Below are 17,256 nucleotides of genomic sequence, written 5' to 3'. Positions count from 1 at the left end.
CTGCTACTAGGAAAACCACCTTCTGCGAAAGGCGTGAGAGAGAAATATCCCTCATTGGCTCGAACGGTGGTTTCTGAAGAACCATCAGCACCCTGTTCAGATCCCAGGGTTCTAACGGACGCTTGTAAGGAGGGACGATGTGACAAACCCCCTGCAGGAACGTGCGTACCTGTGGAAGTCTGGCTAGGCGCTTCTGAAAAAACACAGAGAGCGCAGAGACTTGTCCCTTAAGGGAGCCGAGCGACAAACCCTTTTCCAATCCGGATTGAAGGAAGGACAGAAAAGTGGGCAAGGTAAACGGCCAGGGAGAAAAACCCTGAGCAGAGCACCACGACAGGAATATTTTCCACGTCCTGTGGTAGATCTTGGCGGACGTTGGTTTCCTAGCCTGTCTCATAGTGGCAATGACCTCTTGAGATAACCCTGAAGACGCTAGGATCCAGGACTCAATGGCCACACAGTCAGGTTGAGGGCCGCAGAATTCAGATGGAAAAACGGCCCTTGAGACAGCAAGTCTGGTCGGTCTGGTAGTGCCCACGGTTGGCCGACCGTGAGATGCCACAGATCCGGGTACCACGACCTCCTCGGCCAGTCTGGAGCGACGAGGATGGCGCGGCGGCAGTCGGCCCTGATCTTGCGTAACACTCTGGGCAACAGTGCCAGAGGAGGAAACACATAAGGGAGCTGAAACTGCGACCAATCCTGAACTAAGGCGTCTGCCGCCAGAGCTCTGGGATCTTGAGACCGTGCCATGAATGTCGGGACCTTGTTGTTGTGCCGTGACGCCATTAGGTCGACGTCCGGCATGCCCCAGCGGCAACAGATCTCCTGAAACCCGTCCGGGTGAAGGGACCATTCCCCTGCGTCCATGCCCTGACGACTGAGAAAGTCTGCTTCCCAGTTTTCTACGCCCGGGATGTGAACTGCGGATATGGTGGAGGCTGTGGCTTCCACCCACAGCAGAATCCGCCGAACTTCCTGGAAGGCTTGCCGACTGCGTGTCCCGCCTTGGTGGTTGATGTATGCCACCGCTGTGGAGTTGTCCGACTGAATTCGGATCTGTTTGCCTTCCAGCCACGGCTGGAACGCCTTTAGGGCAAGATACACTGCCCTTATCTCCAGAACATTGATCTGAAGGGAGGACTCTGAGTCCAAGTCCCCTGAGCCCTGTGGTGGAGAAAGACCGCTCCCCACCCTGACAGGCTCGCGTCCGTCGTGACCACCGCCCAGGATGGGGGCAGGAAGGATTTCCCCTTCGACAGAGAAGTGGGGAGGAGCCACCACTGAAGGGAAGCTTTGGCTGCCCGAGAAAGGGAGACGTTCCTGTCGAGGGACGTCGACTTCCTGTCCCATTTGCGGAGAATGTCCCATTGAAGTTGGCGCAGATGAAACTGCGCAAAAGGAACTGCCTCCATTGCTGCCACCATCTTCCCTAGGAAGTGCATGAGGCGCCTCAGGGGGTGTGACTGACCATGAAGGAGAGATTGCACCCCTGTCTGTAGTGAACGCTGTTTGTTCAGCGGAAGCTTCACTATCGCTGAGAGAGTATGAAACTCCATGCCAAGATATGTCAGTGATTGGGCCGGTGTCAGATTTGACTTTGGAAAATTGATGATCCACCCGAATCTCTGGAGAGTTTCCAGAGCAATGTTCAGGCTGTGTTGGCATGCCCCTTGAGAGGGTGCCTTGACAAGGAGATCGTCCAAGTAAGGGATCACCGAGTGTCCCTGAGAGTGTAGGATTGACACCACTGTTGCCATGACCTTGGTGAAGACCCGTGAGGCTGTCGCCAGGCCAAAAGGCAGTGCCACGAACTGAAGGTGTTCGTCCCCTATGGCGAAGCGCAGGAAGCGCTGATGCTCTGGTGCAATCGGTACGTGGTGATAAGCATCTTTGATGTCTATTGATGCCAGGAAATCTCCTTGGGACATTGAGGCGATGACGGAGCGGAGCGATTCCATCCGGAACCGCCTGGTTTTCACATGCTTGTTGAGCAGCTTTAGGTCCAGAACGGGACGGAAGGATCCGTCCTTTTTTGGCACCACGAACAAGTTGGAGTAAAAACCGTGACCCCGTTGCTGAAGAGGAACAGGGATCACCACTCCTTCCGCCTTCAGGGTGCCCACCGCCTGCATAAGAGCCTCGGCTCTGTCGGGGGGCGGAGATGTTCTGAAGAAACGAGTCGGAGGACGAGAGCTGAACTCTATCCTGTAACCGTGAGATAGAATGTCTCTCACCCATCGGTCTTGTACCTGTGGCAGCCAGGCGTCGCAAAAGCGGGAGAGCCTGCCACCGACCGAGGATGCGGTTTGAGGAGGCCGAAAGTCATGAGGAGGCCGCTTTGGGAGAGGTTCCTCCGGCGGTCTTTTTAGGACGTGACTTAGACCGCCATGCATCGGAGTTCCTCTGATCTTTCTGAGGCCTTTTGGACGAGGAAAATTGAGACCTGCCCGCGGTCCGAAAGGACCGAAACCTCGATTGTACCTTCCGTGGTTGAGGTCTGTTTGGTTTGGACTGGGGTAAGGATGAATCCTTTCCCTTGGATTGTTTAATGATTTCATCCAATCGCTCACCAAACAAGCGGTCGCCAGACAATGGCAAACCGGTTAAGAACTTTTTGGAAGCAGAGTCTGCCTTCCATTCACGTAGCCACATGGCCCTGCGGACTGCCACCGAATTGGCGGATGCTACCGCCGTACGGCTCGCAGAGTCCAGGACAGCATTAATGGCGTAGGACGCAAACGCCGACGCCTGATTGGTTAGGGACACCACTTGCGGGGCAGATGTACGTGTTACTGCATTAATCTGCGCCTGAGAAGCTGAGATAGCTTGGAGTGCCCATACGGCTGCGAATGCTGGAGCAAAAGACGCGCCGATAGCTTCATAGATAGATTTCAACCAGAGCTCCATCTGTCTGTCAGTGGCATCTTTGAGTGAAGCCCCATCTTCCACTGCAACTATGGATCTGGCCGCCAGTCTGGAGATTGGAGGATCCACCTTAGGACACTGAGTCCAGCCCTTGACAACCTCGGGGGGGAAGGGATAACGTGTGTCCTTAAGGCGCTTGGAAAAACGCTTGTCTGGACAGTCTCGGTTTTTCTGGATTGCCTCTCTGAAGTCAGAGTGATCCAGAAACATATTTAATGTACGCTTTGGAAACCTGAAACGGAATTTCTCCTGAGAAGCAGACTCCTCAATTGGGGGAGCTGGGGGAGAAATATCCAACACCTGATTGATGGTCGCTATAAGGTCATTCACTATAGCGTCACCTTCAGGTGTATCTAGGTTGAGAGCGGCTTCAGTATCAGAATCCTGATCTGAGACCTCCGCTTCATCCTCCAGAGAGTCCCCCTGCTGGGACCCTGAACAGTGTGATGAAGTGGAGGGAATTTCCCAGCGACCCCGCTTGGGCGGCCTGGGACTGCGGTCCGTGTCAGAGACCTCACCCTGGGACCTATGGTTTACCCCCGGGGCACTTTGCTGTTCCAGGGGTCAAGGATTGGATAGAGCCCGGGGCCTGAATCACCGGTCTGGACTGCAATGCTTCCAGTATTTTAGCAGACCATTTATCCATACTCTCAGACAGTTTGTCAGCAAAGGCTGCAAACTCCGTCCCTGTCACCTGGACAGTGGTAGCAGGTGGTTCCACCTGGGCCACCAGTCGCAGAGGCTCCGGCTGAGTAAGTGCCACAGGGGCCGAGCATTGCACACAATGAGGGTCAGTGGAACCTGCCGGTAGTACAGCTGTACATTAGGTACAGGTTGCAAAGTAAGCCTGTGCTTTGGCACCCTTGCTTTTTGCGGCTGACATGTTGTCTCCTCTGAGAACAACCAGGAGGGTATATAGCCAAAAATCAACAGAGCGACCGTACAGTGCAAATGTATAGCCTATAAGCCTATATATATATATATATATATATATATATATATATATATATATATATATATATATATATATATATATATATATATATATATATATATACACTTCGGTACTCAGTGGGGCCAGCACCACAGGTGCTGCTTACCGACCGCTCAGAGCGGTTGTGTGATCACCAGATTCCCTGCCTGGGTCTCCCTGTGTTGTCTCTCCTCTCCAGCGTCTGAATCGCTGACAGGAATGGCTGCCGGCGTTCTGTGGGGAGGAGGGGACCGTGGGCGTGCCCAAGAAAAGTGCGGGAATCTAGTGCCCCAGTGAACTGAGTGAGGGGGGAGGAGGATACTAATGTATGCTCCAGCCCTCAGCGCTGACGATCTGTGCAGCGTCCCGCCCTTCCCCTGACTGGCAGGCCTGTGGGCGGGAATATGCGACACTAGGCCGCAGAAGCCGGGGACTAAAGTTATAAGCGCGGCCGGCAATAAGCGCGGCAGTCCCCGGCGCACTAACACACCCAGCAGTGCTGCAGTGTGTATGGCACAAGCGCTCCATGCGCGGTAGTCCCCGGCGCACTAACACACCCAGCAGTGCTGTAATGTGTATGGCACCAGCGCTCCATGCGCGGTCCCCACGGGGACACAGAGTACCTCATAGCAGCAGGGCCTTGTCCCTGACGATACCCAGCTCCTATCCTGCAGATTCCCAGGGGCTGCGGAGGGAGCACGGTCCCAGTGCCTGGAGACCGATCCGGACCCCACTTCACCCAGAGCCCATTAAGGGATGGGGAAGGAAAACAGCATGTGGCTCCTGCCTGTGTACCCGCAATGGGTACCTCAACCTTAACAACACCGCCGACAAAGTGGGGTGAGAAGGGAGCATGCCGGGGGCCCTGTTATGGGCCCTCTTTTCTTCCATCCGACCTAGTCAGCAGCTGCTGCTGACTAAGTTGTGGAGCTTATGCGTGGATGTCTGCCTCCTTCGCACAAAGCATAAAAACTGAGGAGCCCGTGAGCACGGGGGGTGTATAGGCAGAAGGGGAGGGGCTTTACACTTTTAGTGTAGTGCTTTGTGTGGCCTCCGGAGGCATAGCCTATACACCCAATTGTCTGGGTCTCCCAATGGAGCGACAAAGAAAAATCTTTTGCTGATGTTGTAGAATTGAATATAATACCACTGACAAATCTACAAACAAAATCTGCAAGTTATTTCTGCCGCGATTTTCCCTTATATTTTGAAGACTTATAATTTTATTACATAAAAAAAAAATTTCATAACACACAAAGTTATTTGCTGAATCTTTACTGTGCCTCAAAAAAATAATTTACTACATAATATTGGAAGGTCATCACAATAGTGAGTACATCCCTCATTTGGGACAGCACTGAAGATTAGACACTTTGATATAATGTACAATAGTCCGTGTGCAGCTTGTATAACAGTGTAAATTTGGTGTCCTCCTAAATAGTGTCGAAACCACTGGCAACAAAAATAACTCAACACACAGCCATTAATGTCTAAACCCTGTCAGTGTTCAGACGACCTGCTGCACACTGCATCACATTGGTCTGTTGTCCCAGAAGGAAGCCTCTTTTAAGGATGATGTACAAAAACGCCTGCAAACAGTAGCTATCAACATGGATTACTGGAAGAAGTGTGTCCTGCCTACAGTCAGGCATGGTGGTGGGAGTGTCATGGTTTGGGGCTGCATAAGTGCTGCCAGCTGTGCGGACCTACAGTTCATTATGGGAACATGAATGCCAACATGTGATGTACGATACTGAGCAGAGCATGATCCCCTCCATTCATATTCCAACATGATAACAACCCCAAACACCTCCAAGACCACCACTGCCTGCCCCAGAAACCGAGGGTAAAGGTGCTAGTCTGGCTAAGTAGGTCTCCACACCTAAACCCTACTGACCCTCTGTGCAGCATCCTCAAACGGAAGGTGGAGGAGCGCAAGGTCTGTAACATCCATCAGCTCCATGATGTCATCATGGAGGATGGACGAGGATCCAGTGACTCCTGTGAAGCTCTAGTGAACTCTACGCCCGAAAGAGATATGGCATGCTTGAAAATAATGGTGGCCACACAGAAACTTTACACACAATTTGGCCATTTTCACTTTGGCGTGTACTCACTTTTGTTGCCAGTGGTTTCGACATTACTATTTAGGAGGACACCAAATTTACACTGTTATACAAGCTGCACACGGACTATTGTACATTGTAGCAAAGTGTCAGATCTGCAGTGTTGTTCCAAGAAAAAAAAAATAAAATATTGACAAAAATGTAGGGGGGGGTGTACTAACGTTTGTGATATACTATAGGTTACTGTATGCAGAGGAAAAAGCTAGTCTAATGCAACTGACCTTCTTCTTCTTCTTTTCCTCAGGAGCTGCGACTTTCTCATTTTTCTTCTTTTTCTTCTTCTTCTTATCCTTGTGCTTCTCGTGGTCTGCCTTGTCTTCGTGGAAGCTTTGTGGCAGGGCGGCAGCTCGGGCCGTGGAAAGCTCCTTCACCTCTCCAGTGCCCACTTTCAACACAAGCTTCAATGGTTTCTCCACGTATTCTAAGAAGGAAGAAAAAATGAAACGTATAAGCAACAGAGGGGTCCGCTATATACACACGCAGCTAATAGAGGGGTCCGCTATATACACACGCAGCTAATAGAGGGGTCCGCTATATACACACGCAGCTAATAGAGGGGTCCGCTATATACACACGCAGCTAATAGAGGGGTCCGCTATATACACACACAGCTAATAGAGGGGTCCGCTATATACACACAGCTAATAGTGGGGTCCGCTATATACACACACAGCTAATAGTGGGGTCCGCTATATACACACACAGCTAATAGTGGGGTCCGCTATATACACACACAGCTAATAGAGGGGTCCGCTATATACACACACAGCTAATAGAGGGGTCCGCTATATACAAAACACAGCTAATAGAGGGGTCCGCTATATACAAACACAGCTAATAGAGGGGTCCGCTATATACACACACAGCTAATAGAGGGGTCCGCTATATACACACACAGCTAATAGAGGGGCCCGCTATATACACACACAGCTAATAGAGGGGTCCGCTATATACACACACAGCTAATAGAGGGGCCCGCTATATACACACACAGCTAATAGAGGGGTCCGCTATATACACACACAGCTAATAGAGGGGTCCGCTATATACACACACAGCTAATAGAGGGGTCCGCTATATACACACACAGCTAATAGAGGGGTCCGCTATATACACACACACAGCTAATAGTGTGGTCCGCTATATACACACACAGCTAATAGTGAGGTCCGCTATATACACACAGCTAATAGTGGGGTCCGCTATATACACACACAGCTAATAGAGGGGTCCGCTATATATACACAGCTAATAGAGGGGTCCGCTATATACACACACAGCTAATAGTGGGGTCCGCTATATACACACACAGCTAATAGTGGGGTCCGCTATATACACACACAGCTAATAGTGGGGTCCGCTATATACACACACAGCTAATAGAGGGGTCCGCTATATACACACACAGCTAATAGAGGGGTCCGCTATATAAACGCACAGCTAATACAGGGGTCCGCTATATACACACACAGCTAATAGAGGGGTCCGCTATATATACACAGCTAATAGAGGGGTCCGCTATATACACACACAGCTAATAGTGGGGTCCGCTATATACACACACAGCTAATAGAGGGGTCCGCTATATACACACACAGCTAATAGAGGGGTCCGCTATATACACGCACAGCTAATACAGGGGTCCGCTATATACACACACAGATAATAGAGGGGTCCACTATATATACACCGCTAATAGAGGGGTCCGCTATATACACACACAGCTAATAGAGGGGTCCGCTATATATACACAGCTAATAGTGGGGTCCGCTATATACACACAGCTAATAGTGGGGTCCGCTATATACACACACAGCTAATAGTGGGGTCCGCTATATACACACAGCTAATAGTGGGGTCCGCTATATACACACACAGCTAATAGAGGGGTCCGCTATTTATACACAGCTAATAGAGGGGTCCGCTATATACACACACACAGCTAATAGTGGGGTCCGCTATATACACACACAGCTAACAGTGGGGTCCGCTATATACACACAGCTAATAGTGGGGTCCGCTATATACACACACAGCTAATAGTGGGGTCCGCTATATACACACACAGCTAATAGTGGGGTCCGCTATATACACAGCTAATAGAGGGGTCCGCTATATACACACCTAATAGAGGGGTCTGCTATATACACACACAGCTAATAGTGGGGTCCGCTATATACACACACACGGACCCCACTATTAGCTGTGTATATATATAGCGGACCCCTCTATTAGCGGTGTATATATAGCGGACCCCTCTATTATCTGTGTGTGTATATAGCGGACCCCAGTATTAGCTGTGAATATATAGCGGATCCCTCTATTATCTGTGTATATAGCGGACCCCACTATTAGTTGTGTATATATAGAGGACCCCACTATTAGCTGTGTATACAGCTAATAGTGGGGTCCGCTATATATACACAACTAATAGTGGGGTCCGCTATATACACAGCTAATAGAGTGGTCCGCTATATACACAGCTAATAGAGTGGTCCGCTATATACACAACTAATAGAGGGATACGCTATATACACAGCTAATAGAGGGGTCCGCTATATACACAACTAATAGAGGGATACGCTATATACACAGCTAATAGTGGTTTGTTATATACACAGCTAATAGAGGGGTCCGCTATATACACAGCTAATAGAGGGGTCCGCTATATACACAGCTAATAGAGTGGTCCGCTATATACACAGCTAATAGAGTGGTCCGCTATATACACAGCTAATAGAGGGGTCCGCTATATACACAGCTAATAGAGTGGTCCGCTATATACACAGCTAATAGAGTGGTCCGCTATATACACAGCTAATAGAGGGGTCCGCTATATACACAGCTAATAGAGTGGTCCGCTATATACACAGCTAATAGAGTGGTCCGCTATATACACAGCTAATAGAGTGGTCCGCTATATACACAGCTAATAGAGTGGTCCGCTATATACACAGCTAATAGAGGGGTCCGCTATATACACAGCTAATAGAGGGGTCCGCTATATACACAGCTAATAGAGGGGTCCGCTATATACACAGCTAATAGAGGGGTCCGCTATATACACAACTAATAGAGGGGTCCGCTATATACACAGCTAATAGTGGTTTGTTATATACACAGCTAATAGAGGGGTCCGCTATATACACAGCTAATAGAGGGGTCCGCTATGTACACAGCTAATAGAGTGGTCCGCTATATACACAGCTAATAGAGGGGTCCACTATATACACAGCTAATAGAGGGGTCCGCTATATACACAGCTAATAGAGTGGTCCGCTATATACACAGCTAATAGAGTGGTCCGCTATATACACAGCTAATAGAGTGGTCCGCTATATACACAGCTAATAGAGTGGTCCGCTATATACACAGCTAATAGAGGGGTCCGCTATATACACAGCTAATAGAGTGGTCCGCTATATACACAGCTAATAGAGTGGTCCGCTATATACACAGCTAATAGAGTGGTCCGCTATATACACAGCTAATAGAGTGGTCCGCTATATACACAGCTAATAGAGGGGTCCGCTATATACACAGCTAATAGAGTGGTCCGCTATATACACAGCTAATAGAGTGGTCCGCTATATACACAGCTAATAGAGGGGTCCGCTATATACACAGCTAATAGAGGGGTCCGCTATATACACAGCTAATAGAGGGGTCCGCTATATACACAGCTAATAGAGGGGTCCGCTATATACACAGCTAATAGTGGTTTGTTATATACACAGCTAATAGAGGGGTCCGCTATATACACAGCTAATAGAGGGGTCCGCTATATACACAGCTAATAGAGTGGTCCGCTATATACACAGCTAATAGAGGGGTCCGCTATATACACAGCTAATAGAGGGGTCTGCTATATACACAGCTAATAGAGTGGTCCGCTATATACACAGCTAATAGAGTGGTCCGCTATATACACAGCTAATAGAGGGGTCCGCTATATACACAGCTAATAGAGGGGTCCGCTATATACACAGCTAATAGAGGGGTCCGCTATATACACAGCTAATAGAGTGGTCCGCTATATACACAGCTAATAGAGTGGTCCGCTATATACACAGCTAATAGAGTGGTCCGCTATATACACAGCTAATAGAGTGGTCCGCTATATACACAGCTAATAGAGTGGTCCGCTATATATACAGCTAATAGAGTGGTCCGCTATATACACAGCTAATAGAGTGGTCCGCTATATATACAGCTAATAGAGGGGTCCGCTATATACACAGCTAATAGAGGGGTCCGCTATATACACAGCTAATAGAGTGGTCCGCTATATATACAGCTAATAGAGGGGTCCGCTATATACACAGCTAATAGAGGGGTCCGCTATATACACAGCTAATAGAGTGGTCCGCTATATACACAGCTAATAGAGTGGTCCGCTATATATACAGCTAATAGAGGGGTCCGCTATATACACAGCTAATAGAGTGGTCCGCTATATATACAGCTAATAGAGGGGTCCGCTATATACACAGCTAATAGAGTGGTCCGCTATATATACAGCTAATAGAGGGGTCCGCTATATATACAGCTAATAGAGGGGTCCGCTATATACACAGCTAATAGAGGGGTCCGCTATATACACAGCTAATAGAGTGGTCCGCTATATACACAGCTAATAGAGGGGTCCGCTATATACACAGCTAATAGAGGGGTCCGCTATATACACAGCTAATAGAGTGGTCCGCTATATACACAGCTAATAGAGGGGTCCGCTATATACACAGCTAATAGAGGGGTCCGCTATATACACAGCTAATAGAGGGGTCCGCTATATACACAGCTAATAGAGGGGTCCGCTATATACACACACAGCTAATAGAGGGGTCCGCTATATACACAGCTAATAGAGGGGTCCGCTATATACACAGCTAATAGAGGGGTCCGCTATATACACAGCTAATAGAGGGGTCCGCTATATACACAGCTAATAGAGGGGTCCGCTATATACACAGCTAATAGAGTGGTCCGCTATATACACAGCTAATAGAGTGGTCCGCTATATACACAGCTAATAGAGTGGTCCGCTATATACACAGCTAATAGAGGGGTCCGCTATATACACAGCTAATAGAGTGGTCCGCTATATACACAGCTAATAGAGTGGTCCGCTATATACACAGCTAATAGAGTGGTCCGCTATATACACAGCTAATAGAGTGGTCCGCTATATACACAGCTAATAGAGTGGTCCGCTATATACACAGCTAATAGAGGGGTCCGCTATATACACAGCTAATAGAGTGGTCCGCTATATACACAGCTAATAGAGTGGTCCGCTATATACACAGCTAATAGAGTGGTCCGCTATATACACAGCTAATAGAGGGGTCCGCTATATACACAGCTAATAGAGGGGTCCGCTATATACACAGCTAATAGAGGGGTCCGCTATATACACAACTAATAGAGGGGTCCGCTATATACACAGCTAATAGTGGTTTGTTATATACACAGCTAATAGAGGGGTCCGCTATATACACAGCTAATAGAGGGGTCCGCTATATACACAGCTAATAGAGTGGTCCGCTATATACACAGCTAATAGAGGGGTCCGCTATATACACAGCTAATAGAGGGGTCCGCTATATACACAGCTAATAGAGGGGTCCGCTATATACACAGCTAATAGAGTGGTCCGCTATATACACAGCTAATAGAGTGGTCCGCTATATACACAGCTAATAGAGGGGTCCGCTATATACACAGCTAATAGAGGGGTCCGCTATATACACAGCTAATAGAGGGGTCCGCTATATACACAGCTAATAGAGTGGTCCGCTATATACACAGCTAATAGAGTGGTCTGCTATATACACAGCTAATAGAGTGGTCCGCTATATACACAGCTAATAGAGTGGTCCGCTATATATACAGCTAATAGAGTGGTCCGCTATATACACAGCTAATAGAGTGGTCCGCTATATATACAGCTAATAGAGGGGTCCGCTATATACACAGCTAATAGAGGGGTCCGCTATATACACAGCTAATAGAGTGGTCCGCTATATATACAGCTAATAGAGGGGTCCGCTATATACACAGCTAATAGAGGGGTCCGCTATATACACAGCTAATAGAGTGGTCCGCTATATACACAGCTAATAGAGTGGTCCGCTATATATACAGCTAATAGAGGGGTCCGCTATATACACAGCTAATAGAGTGGTCCGCTATATATACAGCTAATAGAGGAGTCCGCTATATACACAGCTAATAGAGTGGTCCGCTATATATACAGCTAATAGAGGGGTCCGCTATATATACAGCTAATAGAGGGGTCCGCTATATACACAGCTAATAGAGGGGTCCGCTATATACACAGCTAATAGAGGGGTCCGCTATATACACAGCTAATAGAGTGGTCCGCTATATACACAGCTAATAGAGGGGTCCGCTATATACACAGCTAATAGAGGGGTCCGCTATATACACAGCTAATAGAGGGGTCCGCTATATACACACACAGCTAATAGAGGGGTCCGCTATATACACAGCTAATAGAGCGGTCCGCTATATACACAGCTAATAGAGCGGTCCGCTATATACACACACAGCTAATAGAGGGGTCCGCTATATACACAGCTAATAGAGGGGTCCGCTATATACACAGCTAATAGAGGGGTCCGCTATATACACAGCTAATAGAGGGGTCCGCTATATACACAGCTAATAGAGGGGTCCGCTATATACACAGCTAATAGAGCGGTCCGCTATATACACAGCTAATAGAGGGGTCCGCTATATACACAGCTAATAGAGGGGTCCGCTATATATATATGGATGAATGGCTACGGGCTGACCGCCACCTGCGTCTGCCCACCCAGGTCTCCTCTGCCGGCGGTCTTCGCTGTCGGGGGTCGCAGGGTCACGTGCCTCCGCCGCCCCCTGTGTCACTCACGTGTCTCCGCTCTCTCCCCCCGCGGTTTGTCTCCTTTGTGTTTCTTGTGCTTCTTGCCCATATCTCCGGTCCCGGCCACCGACCCCTTCAAGATCTTCCTCCGTATCCCGGTGATGACGTCACGCCGCCGAACTGACACATCTAGTTGTTTTCCTTGCTGTAGTTTCGGTTCGGCGGAGGAAACCATAGAGACGTTCATTGATGTCGGAAAAAAGCAGCCGCAGGATTAGCGTGTGTAATGTGTAATGCTAGCGCGCCCTCTGCTGAATACAACTGAGAACTGCAGGCGTTTAACAAGAGCTCCACCTGCTGATCACAGTGAGAACTGCAGCTCAGTCTAACGAGCGCTCCCTCTGCTGATCACAGTGAGAACTGCAGCTCAGTCTAACAAGAGCTCCCTCTGCTGATCACAATAAGAACTGCAGCTCAGTATAACAAGAGCTCCCTCTGCTGATCACAATGAGAACTGCAGCTCAGTATAACCAGAGCTTCCTCTGCTGATCACAATGAGAACTGCAGATAAGTATAACCAGAGCCCCCTCTGCTGATCACAATGAGAACTACAGGTCAGCATAACCAGAGCTTCCTCTGCTGATCACAATGAGAACTGCAGCTCAGTCTAACGAGAGCTCCCTCTGCTGATCCCAATGAGAACTGCAGCTCAGTATAACGAGAGCTCCCTCTGCTGATCACAATGAGAACTGCAGCTCAGTCTAACGAGAGCTCCCTCTGCTGATCACAATGAGAACTGCAGCTCAGTATAACCAGAGCTCCCTCTGCTGATCACAATGAGAACTGCAGCTCAGCGTAACCAAAGCTCCCTCTGCTGATCACAATGAGAACTGCAGCTCAGTCTAACGAGAGCTCCCTCTGCTGATTACAATGGGAACTGCAGCTCATTATAACCAAAGCTCCCTCTGCTGATCACAATGAGAACTGCAGCTCGGTATAACCAGAGCTCCCTCTGCTGATTACAATGGGAACTGCAGCTCTGTATAACCAGAGCCCCCTCTGCTGATCACAATGAGAACTGCAGCTCAGACTAACGAGTGCTCCCTCTGCTGATCACAATGAGAACTGCAGATAAGTATAAACAGAGCCCCCTCTGCTGATCACAATGAGAACTACAGGTCAGTGTATTGAGCGCTCCCTCTGCTGATCACAATGAGAAATGCAGTTCAGTATAACAAGAGTTCCCTCTGCTGATCACAATGAGAACTACAGGTCAGCATAACCAGAGCTTCCTCTGCTGATCCCAATGAGAACTGCAGCTCAGTATAACGAGAGCTCCCTCTGCTGATCACAATGAGAACTGCAGCTCAGTCTAACGAGAGCTCCCTCTGCTGATCACAATGAGAACTGCAGTTCAGTATAACCAGAGCTCCCTCTGCTGATCACAATGAGAACTGCAGCTCAGTCTAACGAGAGCTCCCTCTGCTGATCACAATGAGAACTGCAGTTCAGTATAACCAAAGCTCCCTCTGCTGATCACAATGAGAACTGCAGCTCAGTGTAACCAGAGCTCCCTCTGCTGATCACAATGAGAACTGCAGCTCAGTGTAACCAGAGCTCCCCCTGCTGATCACAATGAGAACTGCACCTCAGTATAACCAGAGCTCCCTCTGCTGATCACAATGAGAACTGCAGCTAAGTATAACCAGAGCTCCCTCTGCTGATCACAATGAGAACTGCAGCTCAGTATATCCAGAGCTCCCTCTGCTGATCACATTGAGAACTGCAGCTCAGTATAACGAGAGCTCCCTCTGCTGATCACAATGAGAACTGCAGCTCAGTATAACCAGCGCTCCCTCTGCTGATCACAATGAGAACTGCAGCTCAGTCTAACGAGAGCTCCCTTTGCTGATTACAATGGGAACTGCAGCTCATTATAACCAAAGCCCCCTCTGCTGATCACAATGAGAACTGCAGCTCAGACTAACGAGTGCTCCCTCTGCTGATCACAATGAGAACTGCAGATAAGTATAACCAGAGCTCCCTCTGCTGATCACAATGAGAACTGCAGCTCAGTATAACAAGAGCTCCCTCTGCTGATCACAATGAGAACTGCAGCTAAGTATAACCAGAGCTCCCCCTGCTGATCACAATGAGAACTACAGGTCAGCATAACCAGAGCTTCCTCTGCTGATCACAATGAAAACTGCAGCTCAGTCTAACGAGCGCTCCCCCTGCTGATCCCAATGAGAACTGCAGCTCAGTGTATTGAGCGCTCCCTCTGCTGATCACAATGAGAACTGCAGCTCAGTATAACCAGAGCTCCCTCTGCTGATCACAATGAGAACTGCAGCTAAGTATAACCAGAGCTCCCTCTGCTGATCACAATGAGAACTGCAGCTCAGCGTAACCAAAGCTCCCTCTGCTGATCACAATGAGAACTGCAGCTCAGCGTAACCAAAGCTCCCTCTGCTGATCACAATGAGAACTGCAGCTCAGCGTAACCAAAGCTCCCTCTGCTGATCACAATGAGAACTGCAGCTCAGTATAACCAGAGCTCCCTCTGCTGATCACAATGAGAACTGCAGGTCAATGTAACCAGAGCTCCCTCTGCTGATCACAATGAGAACTGCAGCTCAGCGTAACCAAAGCTCCCTCTGCTGATCACAATGAGAACTGCAGCTCAGCATAACCAGAGCTCCCTCTGCTGATCACAATGAGAACTGCAGGTCAATGTAACCAGAGCTCCCTCTGCTGATCACAATGAGAACTGCAGCTCAGTATAACCAGAGCTCCCTCTGCTGATCACAATGAGAACTGCAGCTCAGTCTAACGAGAGCTCCCTCTGCTGATCACAATGAGAACTGCAGTTCAGTATAACCAGAGCTCCCTCTGCTGATCACAATGAGAACTGCAGCTCAGTCTAACGAGAGCTCCCTCTGCTGATCACAATGAGAACTGCAGTTCAGTATAACCAAAGCTCCCTCTGCTGATCACAATGAGAACTGCAGCTCAGTATAACCAGAGCTCCCTCTGCTGATCACAATGAGAACTGCAGCTCAGTGTAACCAGAGCTCCCTCTGCTGATCACAATGAGAACTGCAGCTCAGTCTAACGAGAGCTCCCTCTGCTGATTACAATGGGAACTGCAGCTCATTATAACCAAAGCTCCCTCTGCTGATCACAATGAGAACTGCAGCTCGGTATAACCAGAGCTCCCTCTGCTGATTACAATGGGAACTGCAGCTCTGTATAACCAGAGCCCCCTCTGCTGATCACAATGAGAACTGCAGCTCAGACTAACGAGTGCTCCCTCTGCTGATCACAATGAGAACTGCAGATAAGTATAACCAGAGCTTCCTCTGCTGATCACAATGAGAACTGCAGCTCAGTCTAACGAGCGCTCCCCCTGCTGATCCCAATGAGAACTGCAGCTCAGTGTATTGAGCGCTCCCTCTGCTGATCACAATGAGAAATGCAGTTCAGTATAACAAGAGTTCCCTCTGCTGATAACAAGGAGAACTGCAGCTCAGTATAACCAAAGCTCCCTCTGCTGATCACAATGAGAACTACAGGTCAGCATAACCAGAGCTTCCTCTGCTGATCCCAATGAGAACTGCAGCTCAGTGTATTGAGCGCTCCCTCTGCTGATCACAATGAGAACTGCAGTTCAGTATAACCAAAGCTCCCTCTGCTGATCACAATGAGAACTGCAGCTCAGCGTAACCAAAGCTCCCTCTGCTGATCACAATGAGAACTGCAGGTCAATGTAACCAGAGCTCCCTCTGCTGATCACAATGAGAACTGCAGCTCAGTATAACCAGAGCTCCCTCTGCTGATTACAATGAGAACTGCAGTTCAGTATAACGAGAGCTCCCTCTGCTGATTACAATGGGAACTGCAGCTCAGCGTAACCAAAGCTCCCCTGCTGATCACAATGAGAACTACAGGTCAGCATGACCAGAGCTTCCTCTGCTGACTACAATGGGAACTGCAGCTCAGTATAACGAGAGCTCCCCCTGCTGATCCCAATGAGAACTGCAGCTCAGTGTATTGAGCGCTCCCTCTGCTGATCACAATGAGAAATGCAGTTCAGTATAACCAGAGCTCCCTCTGCTGATTACAAGGAGAACTGCAGCTCAGTATAACGAGAGCTCCCTCTGCTGATTACAATGGGAACTGCAGCTCAGTATAACGAGAGCTCCCTCTGCTGATCACAATGAGAACTGCAGCTCAGTTTAACGAGCGCTCCCTCTGCTGATCACAATGAGAACTGCAGCTCCGTATAACCAGAGCTCCCTCTGCTGATCACAATGAGAACTGCAGCTCAGTATAAGCAGAGCTCCCTCTGCTGATCA

At 48.7% G+C, this 17,256-nt stretch overlaps 1 protein-coding gene across 1 annotated transcript in view; it reads right to left on the bottom strand.

The window, feature by feature from the left end:
• Nucleotides 1-13,185, bottom strand: part of BRD7 (bromodomain containing 7) — a 161,801-nt gene extending 148,616 nt beyond the window's left edge. The window contains exons 1-2 of the mRNA XM_075325740.1: nucleotides 12,947-13,185; nucleotides 6,249-6,448 (exon numbers count right to left, since the gene is read on the bottom strand). Coding sequence (XP_075181855.1) covers nucleotides 6,249-6,448; nucleotides 12,947-13,145 — 399 coding nt within the window. The 5' untranslated portion in view covers nucleotides 13,146-13,185. The remainder of the gene's footprint in view (nucleotides 1-6,248; nucleotides 6,449-12,946) is intronic.
• Between the last annotated feature and the right edge of the window lie 4,071 nt (nucleotides 13,186-17,256).

Source organism: Anomaloglossus baeobatrachus, chromosome 10 (genome assembly GCF_048569485.1).
Source record: "Anomaloglossus baeobatrachus isolate aAnoBae1 chromosome 10, aAnoBae1.hap1, whole genome shotgun sequence".
NCBI classification, from domain to species: domain Eukaryota; kingdom Metazoa; phylum Chordata; class Amphibia; order Anura; family Aromobatidae; genus Anomaloglossus; species Anomaloglossus baeobatrachus.
Note: the sequence above shows the minus strand (reverse complement) of the source record. Positions and strands in the feature narration are given on the sequence as shown.